At 50.6% G+C, this 21,847-nt stretch overlaps 2 protein-coding genes across 4 annotated transcripts in view; both read right to left on the bottom strand.

Annotated features, from left to right (window-relative positions):
- LOC128847462 (zinc finger protein 345-like) overlaps positions 1–21,847 on the bottom strand; it is a 430,467-nt gene that overhangs the window by 134,624 nt on the left and 273,996 nt on the right. The gene's annotated exons all lie outside the window — the stretch shown is intronic.
- LOC128847460 (zinc finger protein 883-like) lies at positions 3,021–20,389 on the bottom strand. 3 transcript variants are annotated; one of them, XM_054046889.1, is made up of 6 exons: positions 20,184–20,389; positions 18,951–19,123; positions 18,399–18,455; positions 17,719–17,845; positions 10,874–10,987; positions 3,021–10,539 (listed from the first exon to the last, which is right to left on the bottom strand). In XM_054046889.1, the coding sequence occupies exons 3-6, from the start codon at positions 18,453–18,455 to the stop codon at positions 8,771–8,773; spliced, it is 2,067 nt and encodes a 688-aa protein (XP_053902864.1). In that variant the 5' UTR covers positions 18,951–19,123; positions 20,184–20,389; the 3' UTR covers positions 3,021–8,770. The 3 variants fall into 3 exon arrangements, with proteins under 3 accessions (XP_053902864.1, XP_053902863.1, XP_053902861.1); XM_054046888.1 differs by having other exon boundaries at positions 18,399–18,486; XM_054046886.1 differs by having other exon boundaries at positions 18,399–18,600.

Below are 21,847 nucleotides of genomic sequence, written 5' to 3' on the forward strand. Positions count from 1 at the left end.
GAGAGGGAGGAAATGTCCTACGAGTGCTGGGTGAAGTCGTCCTTGAACTCTAAAGGGCTACCAATGAAGTCCCAATAGGATTGATGTGGAGAGGGGTCGGCGTCTTCCCATTGCTGAGAGGAGGAGGGAGGGCAAATGCCTCTCCTGGATTGTTAGCGCTTTTCTACCAGCTTTCACTTGTTCCTCTTCCCTGCGGTGCATGTGTGGCTGGAGCAGCAATGTTCTGGGCTGGGTATGAAATGCACCGTGTGGAGCTGGGCATTGGATGGAGATGGGGGGGGGGGGGGGATTTAGCTTTTATTTCTTGCTTTGAAAAGAATAAAGTAAAATTTAATTTCTCAAACGCCCGCTGTCCCTTGTCTTCAATAATGGGGGGAAGGGGAAATGGTCTTTAATGGACTCAGATGCTGTCTGGCTGTCACCTATTGATGGAGCTGGGGAAAAGGCTGGTATTCTGGGGTGTATTAATATGAGTGTTGTATGTCAGTTGTGGGAGGTCCTTATCCCGCTCTGCTCGGCCCTGGGGAGGCCTCAGCTGGAGTCCTGTGTCCAGTTCTGGGCATCACACTTTAGGAAAGATGAGGACAAATTGGATCAAGTCCTGAGGAGAGCAACAAAAATGGTAAAAGGATTAGCAAACCCGACCTGTGGAGGAAGGTTAAAAGCAGTGGGTCTATTAGTCTTGAGAAAAGCAGACTGGTGATGGTCTGCAGCCATTAGCGTGACCAGACAGCAAGAGTGAAAAATCGGGACAGGGAGTGGAGGTAATAGGAGTCTATGTAAGAAAAAGACCCAAAAATCGGGATTGTCCCTATAAAATCGGGACATCTGGTCACCCTAGCAGCCATGCTAAGGGCTGTTATACAGAGACTGGGGATCAGTTGTGATCCATGGCCACTGAAGGTAGGAGGAGACGTAAAAAGTGTTAAACTGCAGGAAGGGAGCTTTAGGTTAGAGATTACGAAAACTTTCAACCATGCGGATATTTAAACTCTGGAATAGATTCCAAGGGAGCTTGTGGAATCCCCGGCATTGGAGGGGGGTGAGTTGTTTTTCTTTTGTTTTTTTTAAGCCCCTTGGAGGTGTTATTTTGCCATCCTTGAGCTCCATAGACTGCAGGTTCTGGCTGTGATGTGTTCTCAGGGAGCCCAAGACTGTGAATCTCCTTGTTACCCCCCTGCCTCAGTGCGAGGGGGACGTCCTTCTGCTGAACTGGGTGTCAGTTCCCTGTCACCTCCAGCCTTTAGCTCCCCAGTCAAACTGCCCAAGGCTCTGCCAGTCCTTACTTTGCCTTGCAGGTTAACACTAGGCACAACCTTGTCTTGGAGATCCTCCATCATGTTCTTCTCTAGTGTCCAGCCCCTCTCCACTGGACACTCAAATTCCCAGGTAAGCCGGCCCCAAAGGGACAATACCAACTTGTTTGATTTAATTGAGGATCAGACCCAATATAACATCACAGCTCTGAGATATTGTTTTAGTGAAAACAAACAGGAGTTTATCAACTAAGATCTAAGAGATAATGAGCGAAGAAATAAGACCAACAGGTTACACATTGAACACCAGGTATAATAGGATTCAGACAGTCTGAGTTTAACAAGTAAAATCCATGGCTAAAGCATTCTCCCAGGGTCACCAGCCACCTTTGTTGGGATCCCCCTTTTCATGAATGCAAAACGCACTCTCCCGTTTGCTGCCTGAAGGATTGCAGGGTGTGGTTTTTGTGCCCCAGTTATAGTCCAGTAAACCACTGATGTGCCCCGCCCCCCATTGTTTGTTCTCCAGTGTGGTCTTTCTGTTGGTCCTATATGCAAACTGGGCCTCCAATGTGTTCACCTACAATGCTTCATATGAATGGGGAGACAAATGAGTAGGTATCCCTTTGTCTGGCAAACCATATTTCTCACCCCTGCTTTGATTCAGACGTTAAAACATATGTCCCAGTATATAAACGAAGTTCCTTAAAGATCATCTGCCCACACTTCTTGTAAGGCTCATAAGGAACAATGTGACATGAGCCTTTATTAGAGACCTCACGGCAGCACTTTAACATGCCTTGTGTGGTCGCGGTGCAGTGCTGGGAAAGAGCTCTCCCAGCGCTCTAAAAAACCCACCTCCACGAGCGGCCGAGCTACCAGCCCTGGTGCACTGTCCACACTGGTGCTTTACAGCACTGCAACTTGCTGCGCTCGGGGGTGTTTTTTCACACTCGTGAGCGAGACAGTTGCAGCACAGTAAATTGCCATTATAGACAAGCCCTTAGTGACTCTAACAATCACTCTGCTAACAGGGGACTGTAATAAACCACTAAGGGTCAGTCTAGACTAGAAAAGGGGGAGGAGGCACAAAGGAGATGCACTAGCTAATCCCAACCACTTTTCCTGCCCTAGACAGATGCTCGGAGGCTGATATTATCACTCCCCATTTATTCCCTCTCTGGAAGGCACAGATTTGTCTCAGGACATCCCACAAGCTGCTGGCAGAGTTGGGAGTAGAGCTTAGGTCTCCTGAGTCCCAGGCCAGTGCTGCTTCCCTCTCAGAGGCTGATGCTGTGTAGCAGAGGTTGGAAATCCAGGCTTCCAAGAAAAGGCCCTGTGGAACCCATCTCTCCTAAAGGTGCTTTCTGAATGCAGAGTGGGCAGGGAGAATGGGCAGAGGGGAGTGACCGGGATCCTAGTGGGGAGTCAGCTATGGTCACTTAATTAGGGTGAACTGCAAAGAATGGAGCAGAAAATCCTCATCGAGCTGGTGGATATTCCAATACTTAGATTTACCAAGCCAGCATAAAACAGCTTCTTTATTACCTTACTGGTTACTCAGAAGTCCAAACAACATAGTTTCTTTAAAGTGATTAAGCCACAGCCCTCCTTCCAGGTACCCACGTTAAACATGATGCAAATTTCTGTAAATCTTATCTCATCATATAAAACAAAAGATTCTACCAATCCCGGAGGATCAGATACATTACCTCCCAGGTTAAAGAATGATTCAGATTTTAACCAAATACACGCTACTGCCAATTCTTATTAACTAAACTAAAATTTATTAAAAAACAAAAGAGTATGGTTAAAAGATTAATATACATACAGACGTGAGTTCAATGTATTGAGGGGCAGATTCATAGCAAAGATGTTGAGCTTTGTATTTGCAAAAAGTTATTTCAGAAATAGTTCATAGGTTATAGTCCAATGTCCTAATCTCATATTCAGGGCGTACCAGCATAACTGGGACCTCAGTCTTGCGACTCAAACGTCCCCTGATGAAGCCTAAGCAGATCTGAGATGACAGAATCAGGACCAAGGATCTTTTCTTCAATGTCATGTCTTCTTGACAAGTTGGAGTTCCTCCCGGAACAGAAGGTAATTAGCAGACTTTGAAGGAGGTCCATCACCGGTACTTAGCTATAGAATTAACATAAGGCCATTTGCTTGTTCCTCCACCATTCACAGATTATTTGCTATACATTGCAAAGAGAGATGAATACAGAGATATTCCATGTTTACAATTCATTTACATGATAGGTCAGAGATCAAAAGAACATCCTATCAGAATCCAGCATAGACAGGGACTGTTGATTACATTGTGGACCCTACTTGTACATATGTAAATACACAAAAACACAAAGATTATCTCCCCATATGTCTTTTGAGGGTTATTTAGTTTGCAGGAGGTTTAACCCTTTCTAGCCATGCATCACACCCCTAAGGTGAGACTGGTATAGAAGGGCGAAATTAGAGCTCCTGGATACACCTTAAGGACCTTCCAACATTGATCTGAGCGATGTTTAGATTGAATTCTTTGTAAGGCCAAGTTATTGAGGCATACTTTGGCCCCAGCCAGGAACTTAGTCCCTACTTTGTGAAACACTTTAGTGGTTCCAGGGTTTGGTCTATGTGTTGACTTAACATAGCCATTGATATTCTTCAGAGAGCACCTACTCTGGCCTTCAGCCATGAAGGCCGTGAGGTGTTGTATCTCATTTTCCCCCTTTGCACAGCAGTTCAAGCTAGTAGTGGTTTTTCTGCTGTGTACTGTTTCAAGATTAGATACAGGCACTAACTGTGAAATATCAGTATCACCAGGCCTTTTAACATAGTGTGTGTTGTCATGTAATGAAACAGTATAACCATGAAGGATTTTACAACATAATGAGTCCTTATGTATCGCTCCCAACATGTTCAAGGGCTTTTCCAAAAAACCCTGCACATTGTTAGCATTAACATCAAATTTATTACAAGTGTACATTCACAATCATTTTTGTTATGCCTTTGGCTCAATACCACGGGGTTCTGGCATTTTAGGGTTAACCTGTGGCTTTCATTAGCATGATAAACTTTTTCCCTTTCTCCCTGTTCCCGAGGATCAAAATCTGAACTCTTTTGTGTAATAGAATCCACTGGCTGACTGGGTGAATCCTCTTTGCTTATGGCTATGGGCAAGTCTTTCTCCCCCCAGTCAGACAGGTAATTTGCATCAACATAGACACTGGCTTTTTTACTTGTTTTCAGATCCTCAAGCATTACCAATTCCAAGGCTGGACTCTGTCTTTAAGAGATACCAGCCATGTTCACTAGTAGGTTAGTGTGACGGTGCTGCCCGTGGGAGCCAGCTGAGGTCACTCAATTAGGGTGAACTGCAAACAAAACGGGGCAGACAAACCCCAGAAGCTGGTGGTCATTCTAATACTTAGATTTACCAAGCCAGCACAAAACAACTTCTATATTACCATAGAGGTTACTACAACTTTCAAAGAGACATATAGACAATAATAATCATCATAAATGTTAATATACCTTTTTTGATCTTTGAATTAAAGTTATAGCAATAGACAAGACTTGTTTGCTTACATCATAAGACCTGAGCAAACATCTACCCTTGAGATCTCTAACAATGCAGACTTACATTTCAAAGCTCTATTCATTTACATATCTTCCTAACCAGTCTTTAAAGTTCATCCATGGACCAGGTCAGTCAGTGAGTTAATTAACTCTTTCTGGCCCTGTCATCTTTCAATGAGATATTATATCACACTCATAACGTCACAGTTAGACTCAAGGTTCTTTTGTCCTTCCATTACCAACCTCTGCTTCTACATGGAATCAGATGTCAAGTTCACTAAGAGACTAAAAGTCATATTCAAATTGTCTAGAGATGAGAGTTTGCCTGTTCTCCCCTGCATCCTTGTGGATTCAGTTATAAGGCTGTTCAGCTCTGAAAAACCAGGAACCCGATCTTTCCTCGTACCTGAGTCACAGACTGCTTACTTAAAAAATCAACATGGAAACATTAATGTTCCAACAACACTGTCTCCCCAACAAGCTGACTAACCTTATAGGGCTGTTTAAAGTCCCTAACAATTTTTTTTTCATCTGAAATCTTTTCAAAGCTATCCACACTGGCTCTTTCTGAAGCAAGGCCAGGGGAATCATACACATTTGAAAGACTCTGGCCCATTAGGCACTAACACAGTTTCCTCAGAAGAGAGACTGTTCACTATCAGCAATGGCCCATGAAGAGTCAATGGGAACAATTCCTTCTCACAGACTTTAAAGACTTCACCCAGAAATTCCTTTCCTTCTGCAATATCATGCACTGCAAGAGATTCTTTCTGAGCTTTATTTATGTCCAGAACCGACTTTGGCACAACCCCTGACAAATCACCAAACTCCTTCTGAGTTTCACATACATCCAGAATCACCTCTGGCCCATCAGGAGGATTTCCACACAACCCCCTTTCAGGTAACCAGCTAGACTTCATAGTCACAAGATTAGAAGTATTCTCTTCCTTGTTACAAGTTTCCACACTGTCAGTGGGTAACATAGTCAAATCACCCTCATGCTTTCCTTGTGCCCTGGCTATGATATCACCCTGATCAGACAAGGTTGTCACATCTTTACCCAGCAACACACTAGCTACAAGCAAAATAGAAGCATCAGAATCGCTTGGTCTCTGGGAGCTATTTGACATCAACTGGACGCAACCTAGTTGTAATGTCATCATCCCTGGCAGACACAAATTTAGGACCCCTTCCTTCCTGGGCTTTAGTTGTATCCAGAACCAACTTTGTGTTAACTGATACATTTTCAACCATCATAGGCTGACAGGCTTCTTCTGTCTGCTCTACAGACAGAAAAGAGCTGGAGAAACATTCCCCTTTAACAGACAAACAGCTTGGGATATACTTTCCTTTGTCCCAGCGCACATGGCTATTCACAGACAACTGCTTGGAGATTGGGGTAGCTCCCTTTATGGGCAAGTCATTACCCCTAACAGACACAGGAACATTTCCTTCACTGTCACAATTCTCCACACTGGTAATAGGTAAGTGTGACAGTGTAGCCCATAAGCTTTATGGGGGGGGGGGTGCTTATAAATGTATGTATGACATAACTGGAATATGTTTTGTGCAGCCTGTGCCATGTAACATATCTCCGTAAAGGTTATGGTCTACTAAATCTATTCATCCTATTTGTACACATATATCATTTTCTATTTGAGGTTAAGAATATTGCTGTATACTTGCTTGGTTTCTAAGTACGCTTTGTGAGGCATTTGGTCAGTTTCTTTAGGAAGGAATTCACAAGGTTAAGTACCTAATCAGGAAGCACTTGGGGAACAATGCATCTTGGAATGCTCCAATCCACATAAGAAGTCCTCCTGGAGACATACAAGATGCCATATGGACAATGGCTTCGGCCTGTAAAGACTGAGTCATGCAGGGACATGTGACTTGCCCTGGTGACTCCAGAACTCCATCTTGAGCTGGACTTTGCATAGGAGTAAGGAGGGGGGGTCTCCATCCACAAGAGAAAGTCTATTTAAACCCGTGGGGGACCCCTCCATTTTGTCTTCAGCTCGCTAAAGAAGGAGCCTCTCCACCCCCCCAGGATACTTGAATGAAAGGAGATTAGCCTGTAAAAGGGAGCATTCTGGAACTGGTGAAGATCTTGTCTGTATTTAGTTTGATTAGACATAGATTTGTGCATTTTATTTTATTTTGCTTGGTGACTTACTTTGTTCTGTCTGTTACTACTTGGAACCACTTAAATTCTACTTTCTGTATTTAATAAAATCACTTTTCACTTATTAATTTACTCAGAGTATGTGTTAATACCTGGGGGAGCAAACAGCTGTGCAGATCTCTCTATCAGTGTTATAGAGGGCAAACAATTTATGAGTTTGCCCTGCATAAGCTTTATACATGGTAAAACAGATTCATTTGGGTTTAGACCCCATTGGGAGTTGGGTATCTGAATGCTAAAGACAAGCACATTTCTGTGAGCTGGCAGGGAAAACAGGAGCAGGGGTAGTCTTTGCACATCGGGTGGCAGCTCCCAAGGGGGTTTCTGTGATCCAACCCATCACAGTAAGGTATAGGGATATTCATGTTCCACTAACCTTGCCTTCCCAAACTGCTGATTAGACAAACTTATCAGCTCAGAAGGCAGCCAGTGCTCTAAAAAAAAAAAAAACAAAAAAAAAACACCACAGGTCACGCCTCCCTTGACACATTCCTGAGCCTCCTTTGGGAGGCCCGCCACATAGATTGCAAACAGACCTAGAGGCCAATGGTCTATTTCTCCTCTCACAACAACTTCACACTGGTGTAGACAGGTCACATGGCCCCAGTGGGATTACTCCTGACTAGCACTGGGATGAGGAAGAGGAGGATGAGCCCGGGAGCCCAATCAGACTGTTCCTGGTTTGTACTGGGGTCAGGGAGAGGGGCACGAGGTTTCAGAGAGCTTTATCTCTAAGGGAAGTTTGAGGCGCCTGTGACCGAGATGGGGTGACCTCACTGTGCATTCCCATCCCAGAACAAGTCTGCATTGCCTTTATCTTTCACCTTACCTCTTCGGGGGGCAGCCATTTAATGCAAATCAAAGGAGACTGGGAGTGGGAGAAACTAAATTGTACTTTATTATTTAAATGGACAAGCAAGTAGCAGACTCCTTTCTCCATCCCCAGCCCAGCCCAATTCAGTCCAACCCAGCCCACTGCTGCCCCCAGCTCCCCCATTTCCCACACCCCACAACAGAGCAACATCTACACATTGGGAGAAAAGTGCAGAGAAGCCATGAGAGGCACTGGAACCCCATCACAAAACGAAACACTCCGAGAGCAGGGAAGCCAAAGAGCTCAGGTTAGAGGGATGAGTGTGGGGTGAGTGTGGCAGAGACAATGAGTATTGTATTGTCTATACACAGGACACATTTGTAGATGGGGAGGGGGTGACCAGCTGGGCTGTCAGTCTCCTCATCTCCCTCTGGCCTCCATGATGGGGGTCTGCCTGGCTTGAAAGCTGCCCAAGTCCCCTGACAGCCTTGGCCTCCTTCTCACCTCTGCAGGGCTGCAGCAGGGAGGAGGGGCTGATCGGGGCTTCTCCTCCTCTGCCTGGGGTTTGCTTAGACCAGGCAGAGCCAGTGGGTCACTGACCAGCTGATGCTTGGCTGCTGCTGAATCCTCACCCCAGCGATGGGCAGATGGATCCTTGGGAGCCAAACGCCCCTGATGTGTGTGGGAATGAGGAAATGGATTTGTCACCGTGGCCAGCTCTAGTCAGGGCCCTGAGAGAATTTCCCTGCTGTGCGGAGGAGTCTCTGATGTCCAATGTGGGGTTACCTGCACTTGGAGCATTTTCCACACTGAGAACATCTCAGAAGTTTCTTCCCTGTGTGGATCTGCTGATGCCCGATACTCCGGGAGCAGCACATAAACCTTCCCCCACATTGACGGTCTCTCTGTTGTGTGCGTCACTGATGTGGGAAGTCAAATTAAATCTTTTCCGGCAGTCAAGCTGTTTCCAGGGTCTCTTACATCATTGTGGATTCTCTGATGTTTGGTAATCGCTGAGCTCTTACTGAAGCTTTTCCCACACTCAAGGCATTTATATAGTCTATCTCCTGTGTGGATTCTCCCATGTTTAGTAAGGTATGAGCGCTGACTGAAAGTTTTCCCGCAGTCCAGGCATTTATGGGGTTTCTCTCCTGTGTGGTTTCGCCCATGTAGGGTAAGGTATGAGCGCTGACTGAAAGTTTTCCCGCAGTCCAGGCATTTATGGGGTTTCTCTCCTGTGTGGGTTTTCTGATGTGTATTAAGGATTGATTTCAAACTGAAACTTTTCCCACACTCAAGGCATTTATAGGGTCTTTCTCCTGTGTGGATTCTCCTATGGTTAGTAAGCGCTGAACTTCTGATAAAACCTTTCCCACACTCGAGACATTTATAAGGTCTCTCTCCTGTGTGGATTCTCTGATGTGCAGTAAGTGATGAATTTGTGATAAAACCTTTCCCACACTCGAGGCATTTGTAGGGTTTCTCTCCCGTATGGATTTTCCTATGAGTAGTAAGATGTGAGTGCTGTCTGAAGCTTTTCCCACAGTCCAAGCATTTATGGGGTCTTTCTCCTGTGTGGGTTTTCTGATGTGTATTAAGGGTTAATTTCAAACTGAAACTTTTCCCACACTCGAGGCATTTATACGGTCTCTCTCCCGTGTGGATTATCCCATGTTTAATAAGGCCTGAGTGCTGACGGAAAGTTTTCCCACAGTCCAGGCATTTGTGGGGTTTCTCTCCCGTGTGGATTCTCCCATGTTTAATAAGGCCTGAGCGCTGACGGAAAGTTTTCCCACAGTCCAGGCATTTATGGGGTTTCTCTCCTGTGTGGATTCTCCCATGTTTAGTAAGGTGTGAGTGCTGACGGAAAGTTTTCCCACAGTCCAGGCATTTATGGGGTTTCTCTCCTGTGTGGATTCTCCCATGTTTAATAAGGCCTGAGCGCTGACGGAAAGTTTTCCCACAGTCCAGGCATTTATGGGGTCTCTCTCCCGTGTGGATTCTCTCATGTTTAGTAAGGTGTGAGTGCTGACGGAAAGTTTTGCCACAGTCCAGGCATTTATGGGGTTTCTCTCCTGTGTGGATTCTCCCATGTTGAGTAAGGTCTGAGCGCTGACTGAAAGTTTTCCCACAGTCCAGGCATTTATAGGGTCTCTCTCCCGTGTGGATTCTCCCATGTTTAATAAGGTATGAGCGCTGACCGAAAGTTTTCCCACAGTCCAGGCATTTATGGGGTTTCTCTCCTGTGTGGGTTTTCTGATGTGTATGAAGGGTTGATTTCAAACTGAAACTTTGACCACCATACAGGCATTTATAGGGCTTCTCTCCTGTGTGGGTTCTCCAATGGCTAATAAGGTTTGCACTGAAATGGAATCTTTTCCCACAGTCAAGGCATTTGTAGGGTTTCTCTTCATTGTGACTTGTCTGCTGGACTGTGGTTTCCTTGGGATCCTTGCATCCTCCACCGCGTTTGATGGATTTATTTAATTTCTTTCTGGGACAGTTTCCCACTTGAATCTCTGATCTGTGTTGATCTCCCCAGGCTTTTCCCTGTTCCAAGCACTGGTGAAAATTCCCTTCAGCTCTTCTCAAAAACGTCCCCTGCAGTTCCACTTTCCAAGGACCTTCATGCTGCTGATTTTCCTCCTTGTTCAAACTCACTGTCCTATCACCTGCTGGGAGAGAGGGAATCCAGACAGTGCCTGTGCCGGGGAGAAAGGACAGAAAGGAGAATAGCAAAGAGGGAAAACACAACACAGTGACTGTTGGGCAGATGGAGACATTGGATCCTGCTGCTACATCCCACCCAAACACTCCCAGGGAACTAAAGTCAGGGAGGAAATTCCCGACAGCTAACAGGATGGGTGGGAAGCTGTGACTGATGTTTGCCTTCATAATACGACACCTGCTGACTGTAGCCGTGACATGGATGAGATGGGGCAGAACTGAGGGCTCTCGCTCACAGCACATTTTGAGAGTCCCAGCTTTTTCCTTCTCTCACCAGATGTTTCTGTCTCTGTTTCCCTGACTTCTCACCTGTGCTGGTGCCGCTTGGGCTCTCTCTTTCCTTAGCGGCCTGGAGATCCGGGACCCACGGCTCTTCCCCTCGCTCCAGCCGGGCGATCAGGTCCGGTTTGGGAATGGGAAATCCTGCTCAGGGGGTGAAATCAGGCAAGGTCAGGGTGCATGGAGCATTGGTAGAATATTTGTCACAAGGAACATTCCCTGAGTTGAACCTGACCCTATATGGGACTGCGGTAACCCTTTGGGAGCAGCAGACATCTGGTGGGGGTGGGGTGTTGTTCTATTCTCACTAGGAGGTCAGACATGAGCAGTGGGTATCAGAGGCAGGGGGAGGCTGAGCCTCCCAAATAGCTAGGTGTGGCCCCGCCCACACTCCCCCTCCTGCTTCCTGCTCTGTAGGTGGCTGGCTCTTCCATTGCTGCCCAGCCTCCCGGTTCTCCAGGGGGGAGAACCTGGCCTCCCTGCGCTGCCTGGCCTCCCTGCGCTCTGGGGCTGGGGCCGCGCTACCCGACATCGCGGCGCTCCGGGGTCGGAAAGGATGGGGCCGCGCTGCCAGGCAACCTGGCGCTCCTGGACCAGGGATGGGGCCACGCTGCCCAGCAACCATAGTTCCCTCTAAGGCACGTGCCTGTGCACGAGGTAATGGAAGGGCCGCACAACTAATTAGTGGAGCCATGCAGACGTGAGTCCACTAATTAGGTGCCACCTGGACTCTGGAGAGAGGATGTGGAAGGTGAGGTGGTGGGGGAAATAGGGCGTAGGTGGGGGGAAATAGGGAGTGGGTGGAGGTAGGAGGGGGAAATAGGGGGTGGGTGGGGGTATGGAAACTTAAGTTTGGGGTGTCCCAGGACTTCCAGCCAAAGCTGGGCTGTATGCGGCAACCAGGGAGAGACGCGACTTTCCCCAGCAGCCGCCTCTCTGCAGCTCCAGCTGAGCTGAGGGAGCAGGGAGAGAGGAGGAGAGACTCCGATTCTCAGTCTCTCCCAGCTCCAGCTGGCCTCTGGGAACTGGGACCCCCCTTTTCCTGCTTTCAGCCCCTGCCCTGCTGAAAGTGGCTGAGCTCAGTAACTCATGGCTTCTAGGTCACTCAGGGGCACTTGTACTGCCAGCCAATCAGGCTCCAGTTGCTGCAGCTAGGAGGGGGCTGGGAAAGCAAATCTCATTCCTGCAGGCAGAAGGTAGCTGTGAGAGGGTGGCTGGGCTCTGTGAGCTAGAAATGGAGCTGACCCTGCCCACAGTGCCAAGGAATGAGCTGACTTGGGGAGGAACTGGGCGCAGGAGCCCAGTCATAGGGGCTGGCAGTCACGGGCTGGTTGCAGCCTCTTCCCTGTGCCTGCGGTGTGGGACTTACGTTGGGTCCAAGTGTTTGTATTTTCATTTGTATTTGGGGATGCTGAACAGGAGGGAAAAGAATTAAACGCTCCACTGTCTGTCTCCCCCTGAGCCGTCCATGAGGCCATGCATTCAGTTCTGGGCACCAAATTACTGGCAGACGAGAGGGCACTTGTAGAAGAGGCAGAGAAACGATCCAGGGGCTGTGGGAATGACTGGAAAAAGTAAATCCACATCACTTAGCTGAATGATGCCTAGGGAAAGCATGTAACAGCCAAGGTTACACCACAGAGGACTTGTCTACACTGGGAAGTTTTGTCGATGAAACTAATGTCGACAAGGGAAAAAAAGTAAAGTCGCCAAACATGTTTACATTTGCTCTCTCTGTCGACAGATCGGGTCCACATTTGGGGCACCTTTGTAGACAGGGAGAGCAATGGACTGTGGGTATGTATCCCACAGTGCCTGGCGACACCATCCGTCGCTAGGGGTTGGGGGAATGCGGAAACGGAGCCCGGCACATCCTGGGATGTGCAAAATGTACCGTCATGCACCGCTTTGTGTCCCACCCCTCCACGTTTTTCCAACTGTCATTCTGTTGTAGCACCTGCCAGCAGCTGCAGTGAGAGGCACTTCTCTCCTATGCGCTGTTAGCTGTCGTGAGGACATCATGCAAAGAGTTACTCACAAAGTTAGCAGAGGATGAATCGCAGGCATCCAGGTGTGATATGGACAGCAGCAACTTATCAGTGCTTTGTTCATTCACAGAGCAGCTGCATACGGCAGAACGTCGCTTTTGGGCTAGGGAAACAAGCACTAACTGGTGGGATCGCATTGTCATGGAGGTGTGGGATGACAATCAGTGGGTACAGAACTTCAGGATGAGTAAAGCAGCCTTCCTGGAGCTATGTGCTGAGCTGGCCCCCGACCAGCGGCGCAAGGACACCAGATTGAGAGCTGCCCTTCCGGTCGAGAAGCGTGTTGCAATCAGTGTGGAAGCTGGCGAATCCAGACTGCTACTGGTCAGTCGCAAATCAATTTGGAGTAGGAAAGTCCACTGTTGGGGTTGTATTACTCCAAGTGTGCAGGGCAAGAAATCGCAACTGCCGTGGAGGACCGTGACTCTGGGAAATGTGCATGACACAGTGGATGGCTTTGCAGAGATGGGTTTCCCTAACGGTTGCAGTGCCATTGATGGCATACACATTCCAATTTTAGCGCCAGATCACCTTGCCTCTGAATACATCAATAGGAAGGGATACTTCTCCATGGTGTTGCAGGCACTTGTGGATCACTGGGGGCGTTTCACGGACATCAGTGCAGGCTGGTCTGGAAAGGTGCATGACGCACACATCTTCAGGAACAGTGGCCTGTACAGAAAGCTGCGGAGGGGGGGGGACTTCCTTTCCAGACCATAAATTCACAGTGGGGGATGTGGAAATGCCCATAGTAATCCTGGGAGACCCAGCTTACCCCTTACAGCCCTGGCTCATGAAACCTTACACAGGGCACCTGGACACCAGCAAGGAGCGTTTTAACAGCAGGCTGAGCAGGTGCCGCATGGTAGTCGAATGTGCCTTTGGCCGTTTGAAAGCGCGGTGGAGGTGTCTCAATAGCAGGCTAGACCTTACCGAGGATAATATTCCATGGTCATAGCCGCACGCTGCACTTCGCATAATCTGTGTGAATCTAAGGGTGAAATGTTTGCTCAGGTGTGAGGCATTGGGGCAGAGCGCTTGGCTGCACAGTTTGAGCAGCCAGATGCTAGGGCTGTCAGAGGAGCCCAGAGGGCTGCTATTAACATCAGAGAGGCTTTGAGGAACCACTTTGACAATGAGGGGCAGTAACACGTCTGCTTTGGAGTTGCTTTCCTGCTATATCCATGTACAATGTTGGGCTCAAGATCCGTGCAACACAATGCTTTAGAAGCTCTGCACTGCTGCGTGTCCCGATCACAGCCCTTTTCACACAAGCCTTGAGAAATTTTCCCATGTGTGTCCCGATTCCTACAGGTCACTCGCAGCTGCAACCGATCAGACTCCTCTCCCCACATACTGATCAGATCCAGCTACTCACCGGTGGTCCAAGCGGGTGCATGTTTGTGGCGATAGCCAGCCATGCTCACCTGGGAAGCCAGCAAACAGGAATTGAGATTTAAATGTCCCAGGGCTTGCAAGGGGGAGTAGCAGATTGGCTGCAGGGCAGCGGAGTCCAAACCGCTGACCAGAGCGGCAGCAAGGGAATTGTGGGATACTTTCTGGAGGCCAATAAAATAAAATAAAAAAAAACCTGTGGTGTCTACACTGGCTGTTTGTCGACAATAAAGGGAGGGGAAAAGACAAAAGTTTCTCACGGGGTGGAAGTATTTTGTCACCAAAACTAGCGGGTTTTTTTTAGAAAAAAAAGTGATCTTGCAGTGTGTACGCTATCGCGGTTTTTTGGCCAAAAACCAGGTTTTGGGGACAAAACTTCCCAGTGTAGACAAGCCCTGAGTGGGATTGCTGAATATGGCAAAGCACTGGGGGACAGGAATTTGGAATAACTGGATGAATTTAAGAAAGGAAGGGAAACATTTAGGCAGATCAGGGAAAGCTTTGTGAGCTTGCAAAAGAGCGAGTGAAAGATTATTCCCCATTGATGATCTCCTGGTGGGCGGTGGCCTGGGGAAGAGGAGAGTTTGATGCTCAGTCTCTCCCAGCCGTAGCTGGGCTATGCAGGTTGGGAGAGACTTCTGCTGGAGAAAAACCACAGTTACTGCTTCCTGGAGTCAGTTTTTTAAAAATAATCCAACTAAATCATCTCTTCTCCCCTGCAAAACTATCATTAAAAATCACATTTAATAACTTTTTTTATAATCACAAAAGTGACAATGTATTATTTATGCCTAGCTTTTGCACTCGATGCCATTTCAGAATTGCTTACCAGTACATAGGTTAATTAATCTAGTTCCTAAAATGAATGTTACCTCCACCAGCTGCTTTAAATGTTTGGATTTAGCTTTGTCTGGAACATGTATTACAGCTTTAAAGTTTGATTTGCGGTATCACTCTTGTATTTTCTATCCTGTCACATCCCAGTCCCAGCTCCAGGGTTGCAGTGGCCAGGAGAGAGGCCTCTCTTAATGGAAATCACTTGAATTCCAGACAAGTGATTTCCATTAAGCTTTCACATTTGTTTGGGGAGAGGTATTGGAAACCATTAAGGCCAGATCTTTGCTATCTGGTCTAGTTCTGGCTCTTCAGAGTACCCCCTTTGACTCCTAAGTAGTAAGCACTAGGGTCAGTGATCTCCAACCTTTTACTCCCAAGATCACTTTTTGAATTTAAGGGCAACCCAGGATCTGCCCAGTCCCTTCCCGAGGCTCCGCCCCTTCCCCAAACAGGGCCGGCTTTAGGCCAATTCCACCAATTCCCCCGAATCGGGCCCCGCGCCTAAGAGGGCCCCGCACCCAGTGGCAGGGCTGCCGGCGTGGGGGCAAGTGGCCGAGAATCCCTTCCCTGGCTAGAGGCTCCTTTTTAATTTTTACTCAGACGGCGGCACTCCGAGTCTTCGGCGACACTTCAGCGGCGGGTCCTTCACTCGCTCCGGGTCTTCGGCAGCACTTTGGCAGCAGGTCCTTCAGTGCCGCCGAAGACTAGGAGCACTGCCTGGTGAGTACAAGCCCCACGTGTTTTTTTTATGTGGGTTTTTTTTTTTTTTTTTTTTAGTCATCCCTGCCGGGGCCCCGTCGAAACTGTTCGAATCGGGCCCCGCACTTCCTAAAGCCGGCCCTGTCCCCAAAGCCCTACCCCACTCACTCCATTGCCCCCCCCACCTTGCCACTCACTCTCCCTGACCCTTGCTCACTTTCCCTGTGCTGGGATAGGGGGTTCACGTTTGGGAGGGGGTGTGGGCTCTGGACTGGAGCCAAGGGGTTTGCAGTGTGGGAGGGGGCTCTGGGCTGAGCCTGGGGTTGGAGTGCAGGAGGGGACTCCGGTCTGCGGCAGAGTGTTGAGGTGCAAGAGGAGGTACAGGGTGCTGGCTCTGGGAAGGGGCTCCAGGCTGGGGCTGTATTGGGAAGTGGGAGGGGGTACAGCAGTGGTTCTCAAACTTTTGTACTTGTGACCTCTTTCACATAGCAAGCCTCTGAGTGCAACCCCCCTTATAAATTAAAAACACGTTTAAATATATTTAAGACCATTATAAATGCTGGAGGCAAAGCGGGGTTTGCGGTGGAGATTGACAGCTCACGACCCCCCCATGTAATAACCTCGCGACTCCCTGAGGGGTCTTGACCCCCAGTTTGAGAACTCCTGGGATACAGGGTGCTGGCTACGGGAGGGGAGTCAGGTCTGGGTCAGGCGGTTGGGGTGCAGGAAGGGGTGGGGGTTCTGGTTCTCAGAGGAAAGTCAGGGCAGGGGTTGAGGTGCAGGAAGGGATTCAAGGTGCAGAAGGGGGGTGCTGGTGCTGGGGGTGCAGAAGCAGGTTTCGGGTGCTATGTTGGGGGCTCAGTGCTGGAGTTTGGGGTGTGGCCTGCCGCCGGGCAGCACTTACTGCTAAGGCAGGCTCCCTGCCTACCCCGGCCCCATGCCGCTCCTGGAAGGTTCAACGTGACCTGTGGCCCCTCGGAGGGGGGGGAGGGGGCGGGAGCACATGGCTCCGCGCGCTGCCCCTCTCTACAAGCAGCGCCCCCACAGCTCCCATTGGCCACACCCCTGTCCCTGGCACCGAGATGAGCTGTCGACCCTCCCCCCCCCCCGAGTGTCAGGCTGGCCCCAGCGCCGGGCACTGGCCAGCAGCACCAAGATGAGCCGCTTCACTCCCCCTCCTGGCCCCGGAGCAACAGACGGGTAGCAGGTGGTGCGTGACCCTCCCACCCATCCCAGAGGGCACAGCGGGAGTCCTGGCATCCTGGAGCGCTGGGTGGTGCTGCCCCAATTCTGGGGCACCCCAGCACTGGGCGGCCCCAGGAGGCTCCCTAGAGAGTAGCCTGCCTGGGTGGGGCCTAGTAGCTGCACTGCAGGTAGGAGGAGGCGGAGCATGGGCGGGACCACCCATGGCTATTTAGGTAGGCACAGCCTTCCCTTGCCCACATTACGCACTGCCCATGATGCTAGGGGTTCTCAGCCTTGTTCTCTCTGAGGCCACCCAAACATGCTATAAAAACTCCGCAGCCCACCTATGTCACACCAACTGTTTTTCTGCATATAAAAGCCAGGGCCAGTGTTAGGGGGTAGGGAGCAGGGCAATTACCCAGGGTCCTGCGCAACATGGGGCCCCGCGAAGCTAAGTTGCTCAGGCTTTAGCTTCAGCCCTGGGCTACAGCCCCATGCAGTGGGGCTTCCACTTTCTGTCCTGGGCACCAGCAACTCTAATGCCGGCCCTGCTTGGCAGCCCCCCTAAAACCTGCTCACAGCTCCCCGGGGGCTCTGGACACCTGGCTTAGAACCACTTCACTTTGCGACCCATTCCTTCCTAATCTAACCGGGCAGTCAGATATACAGACCCCACAGCTTCTAATAACTGAGGGCACACGAATCCCTTACCCAGCGAGGTCACCGTCTCATAGTTCTCCTGCATGACGTCCCTGTAGAGGGCTCTCTGAGTGGGGTCCAGCAAAGCCCCCTGCCCCTTGGTGAAATACACAGCCACCTCCTCGAAGGTCACAGGCATCTGAAACATCATTTCCCCCACTCAGCGTCTCCTGTCCCAGCCACAATCCCCCTATTCACAGGGGAAGAGGCCTGGAGAAGCAGAATCCCACCCCCACCCTGCTCAGAACAGTCAGGAAGCTTCAGGGGCTGGGGAGAAAATGAGACTCCTTGTCCCCCCAGCAGACAGAGGTGGGCAGGGTCTTCTAATTTCCCACACGCCTGCCAGCCACAGGCTGTTATGGGAAGCAGAGCTCTGAGCCAGGGACAGGGACAGGAATCCCAAACAGCTTCCCTTCATATTTCACAGCAGTCTCTGGCCAGTGGGGTCAGGCTCCAGCACTAGGAGTCTGGTCAGTTTTCCCAGCCCTGCCCAGGGGGGTTGTGTTCGGGTTCAGAAATCGGGGAACTCCCCTCCCCACCCCAGGCCAATTGTCCTGTTCAGAAAATCAGGCCTGGGTTGAACGTGTCCCAGCAGGTTTATCACACCCTGTCCCCTCCCTACCTCCCCCTGTGTCTTTTCTACCCCTCCCCCTCTACAACAACCCCCCTGAAGCTCCCTGAAAATCTCCTACCTGAGCTGGCTCCATCACAGCCATTTCCCTTCCCTGTCTCCTGGAAGTCGGGACCATCTGGAGAGAAATGTGGAAGTGATTCCTCAGCCTGTCAGGACGAGATGGGCAATTCGGGAAGGCGGGGGTTTCAGAAGGGGCTTGAGTCCATTTCACATCCCAATGACCCCCCTGGCTCTCTCCCTGCAGACAGACACTCTGGACTCTGCCACAGTGGGAAGAAACCCAGTTAGTTTATTACCAAACAGGCCAGGCCCCTCCCAGCAGAACTGAACCCATTGGGGACACTTTTAAACTCTCCCCATAATAGAGTCTCTGAGCCGAATGCTGGAAAAAGAGCAGAACCAAAGGAGCCGCGTTAGGGGATTCCCCCGACACTGTCCTCAAAGGCAGCGTGTCCCCCATTCTCCGAGCAGCCCAGTGATTCAAGAGAGATGAACTGGCTTTTCCTCTCTTTGCTCCTCACCAAGTTCCCAGGAGTGTCTGTCTGCCCAGGGAGCAGGGAATGGATCTGGGCAGGTTTGGGAACTGGGAACCTCCTGTGATGCTCTATACCTCAGAGGCGGGTGTCAGTAGAACCCGAGGCTGCCCTAGGAGCTGTTTCCAGACACTGCAGGAAGTCCTCACCCAGGCTGGGCACAGTGGGGGCTTTAATGAAGGTCTCTCCCAGCTTCCAGCTCAAAATGGAGGAGGCAGCAGCTTCTGACCCAGGGAGCTCAACTCCAGGGCTGTAATAACAGGAGTAGAGAGAGAGATCAGGAGTCAGTCTTTTTTTATTTTTAATCTATAAAAATAAGTGGGGGGAGGTGCATGGAGGGGCGGGGGCTGCCTGAGCAGATCTGCCTTGTAGCTTCTGAGCCCTGAGGGGTTCTTTGCCAGCCAATGCACCCCCATGCTTTTTTGACCATTTCTAGGAGGAGGAAAAAAAAAATCCCCACTGGCTGCTGGTAGGGGCACCCTGCTCACCCTATGTGGTGGGGGAGCTGCCATTGTATCTCCCCACACCTCCACCTTCTCTGTGCCCCCCAGGCTCTCCCCACTCCCTTCCCCAGCCAGTTTTCTCTTGTTCTCACCATCCCCTCCCCACTTACCCCTTTTTCCTCGCAGTGATCCCCCCTACTCACTTCCAGCCTCATTCCCCTCAGCCCCATAATTCTCCCCTTGCCCCCTGACTCCCCTGCAGCGCCCCATCCTCCCTTCAGCCACCCCTCCCCCATCCTCCCCGCCCATCCCCAATCCCATCCTGCCCCCTGCATCCCCCTCCTCCCGGCAGCCCCCACAGCCCTGTTACCCCCGCCTGCCCATCCCCCCGCAGCTCTTTAGCCTCCTCCCCCTGCAGCTACCCCAAGAGCGTCACTGGCTAGTTGCGGTAAAAGAATCCCACTCTGGCTGCGGGGTGGGGCAGCCCCCCGCTTTCTCCCTTTGCCCCCAGGCCCAGCCGGGAGCCCCTTGTCAGCCGCAGGGTGCGGGCAGGGCGGGGCCAGCAGATCTCCCCGAGCAGCAGCAGCAGCCTGCGTTCACACCAGCGCGGCCAGGGGCTGCGAACACAAAGCACCAGATGGGGGGGGGGGGGGGGAAGCGTGTGGTAACGTGACCCCGGATCACTCCCCTCCCCAGGTGTGTCTGTCCCAACCCCAGCACGGCCCGGGCTCCCCCCGCCCCGCACACACCGGGAGCTGGCAGCCCCTTTCCCGGACCCAGGGCGGGAATCGCAGCCAGCTCCGCTGGGAGCAGCCTGGGGCCAAACCCCCCCTGCAGCCCGGGGGTGACGGGGGGGCGGTCTCTCACCTTCCCTCCGAGCGGGGCCCCCTGGGGCAGGGGCCGGGCCGGGAAGGGGCCTGGCCGGGCTGGGGGCTCTGCCCTGGGAGAGGCTCCTGGGGAGCAGCGGGAAGGGCCCTGCTGGAGATTCCCCTCTCCCGGCTGCAGCCCGGGCTCCGGGCTCCCAGTACCAGCCGCCGGGGCTCGGGGATCTCGCCAGGAGCCTGGAGCCAGAGTCCCCGCAGCGGCTGCGAGTCACTTCCTGGCGCCGGGCCTGAGCCCAGCGATCGCTCCCCCCAGAGCCGCCTCCCAGCTGCTCCTGGGTCCTAGCGATCAACCGAGCGACCTGCAGCTCCCTGCCCCAGACCCTGGCCCCTGGGCACAGTTGGGGCCATCTTGCAGAAAAGCCACAGGATCAATGGGAGGACAGACAGGAGACTTCGAGATCCGGGGGGTGGGGTGACAAGGGGTGTTTCTATGGAGACTGGGGATTGTTCCAGTGAGTCCCCAATATCATCAGGGACACAGAGGTGATGGGGTGCAGGGCCAGGGAAACTGTGTGTGATTTGCTCTGTTAACAGACTGGCACAGGGGGCAGTTGGTCAGAGCTGGTCTCTTGTCTCCACACCAGGCTCACTGGCTACCAGCCCTGGGCCAGAGCTATCAGTTCTGCTCCCCTCACTCGGGTCATGGAGCTGTCAGTGCGATGCCATCCGGTTCCTCTGGTTACCTGTTGTCAATACCATAGCAGTAGCCTAAATTCCTCCTTACCTGTAAGGGGTTAAGAAGCTCAAGTAACCTGGTTGGCACCTGATCAAAGGAACCAATGGGGACAAAAGATACTTTCAAATCCGGGCGGGGGGAGAGAGGCTTTGTTTTGGGTTCTTTGTTTCTGTGGCTGTTTGCTCTTGGGACTTAGGGCATGGCTACACTGAGAACTCCAAAGCTCCGCGGCAGCGCTTTGAAGTGCGAGTGTGGTCCTGGCGCTCTCTCCCAGCGCTGCAGGTGCTCCACCTCCACGAGGGGCCGAGCTACCAGCCCTGGTGCACTGTCCACACTGGTGCTTTACAGCACTGCAACTTGCTGCGCTCAGGGGGGTGTTTTTTCACACTCGTGAGTGAGACAGTTGCAGTCCTGAAAAGCACCAGTGTAGCCATAGCCTAAGAAGGACTGGAAATCAATCCATGTTCTCCAAATCTTTCTGAACAAGTCTCTCATATTTCAAACTTGTAAGTAAACAGCCAGGCAAGGCATATTCGTTTATCTTTAAAAAGTAACAGAGGGTCCTATGGCACCTTTAAGACTAACAGAATTATTTATCTTTGTTTTCTCAACTTGTGAACTTTACCTTTGCTAGAGGGAAGTTCACCCTTGTTTTGTTGTAACTTTGAAACTAAGGCTAGAGGGGGTTCCTCTGGGCTCTTTGAATCTGATTACCCTGAAAGTTATTTTTCATCCTGCTTTTACAGAGATGATTTTTTACATTTTCTTTTTAATAAAATCCTTCTTTTAAAAACCTGACTGATTTTTTCCATTATCCAAAGACCCAGGGATTTGAGTCTTTGATCACTTTGAAACCAACTGGTTAGGATATTATTCTCAAGCCTCCCCAGGAAAGGGGGTGTAAGAACTTGGGGGGATATTTTGGGGGGAAGAGGAACTCCAAGTGGTCCTTTCCCTGTTTCTTTTTAAAT

Source organism: Malaclemys terrapin, chromosome 13 (assembly GCF_027887155.1).
Source record: "Malaclemys terrapin pileata isolate rMalTer1 chromosome 13, rMalTer1.hap1, whole genome shotgun sequence".
In the NCBI taxonomy this organism is placed as follows: Eukaryota; Metazoa; Chordata; order Testudines; family Emydidae; genus Malaclemys; species Malaclemys terrapin.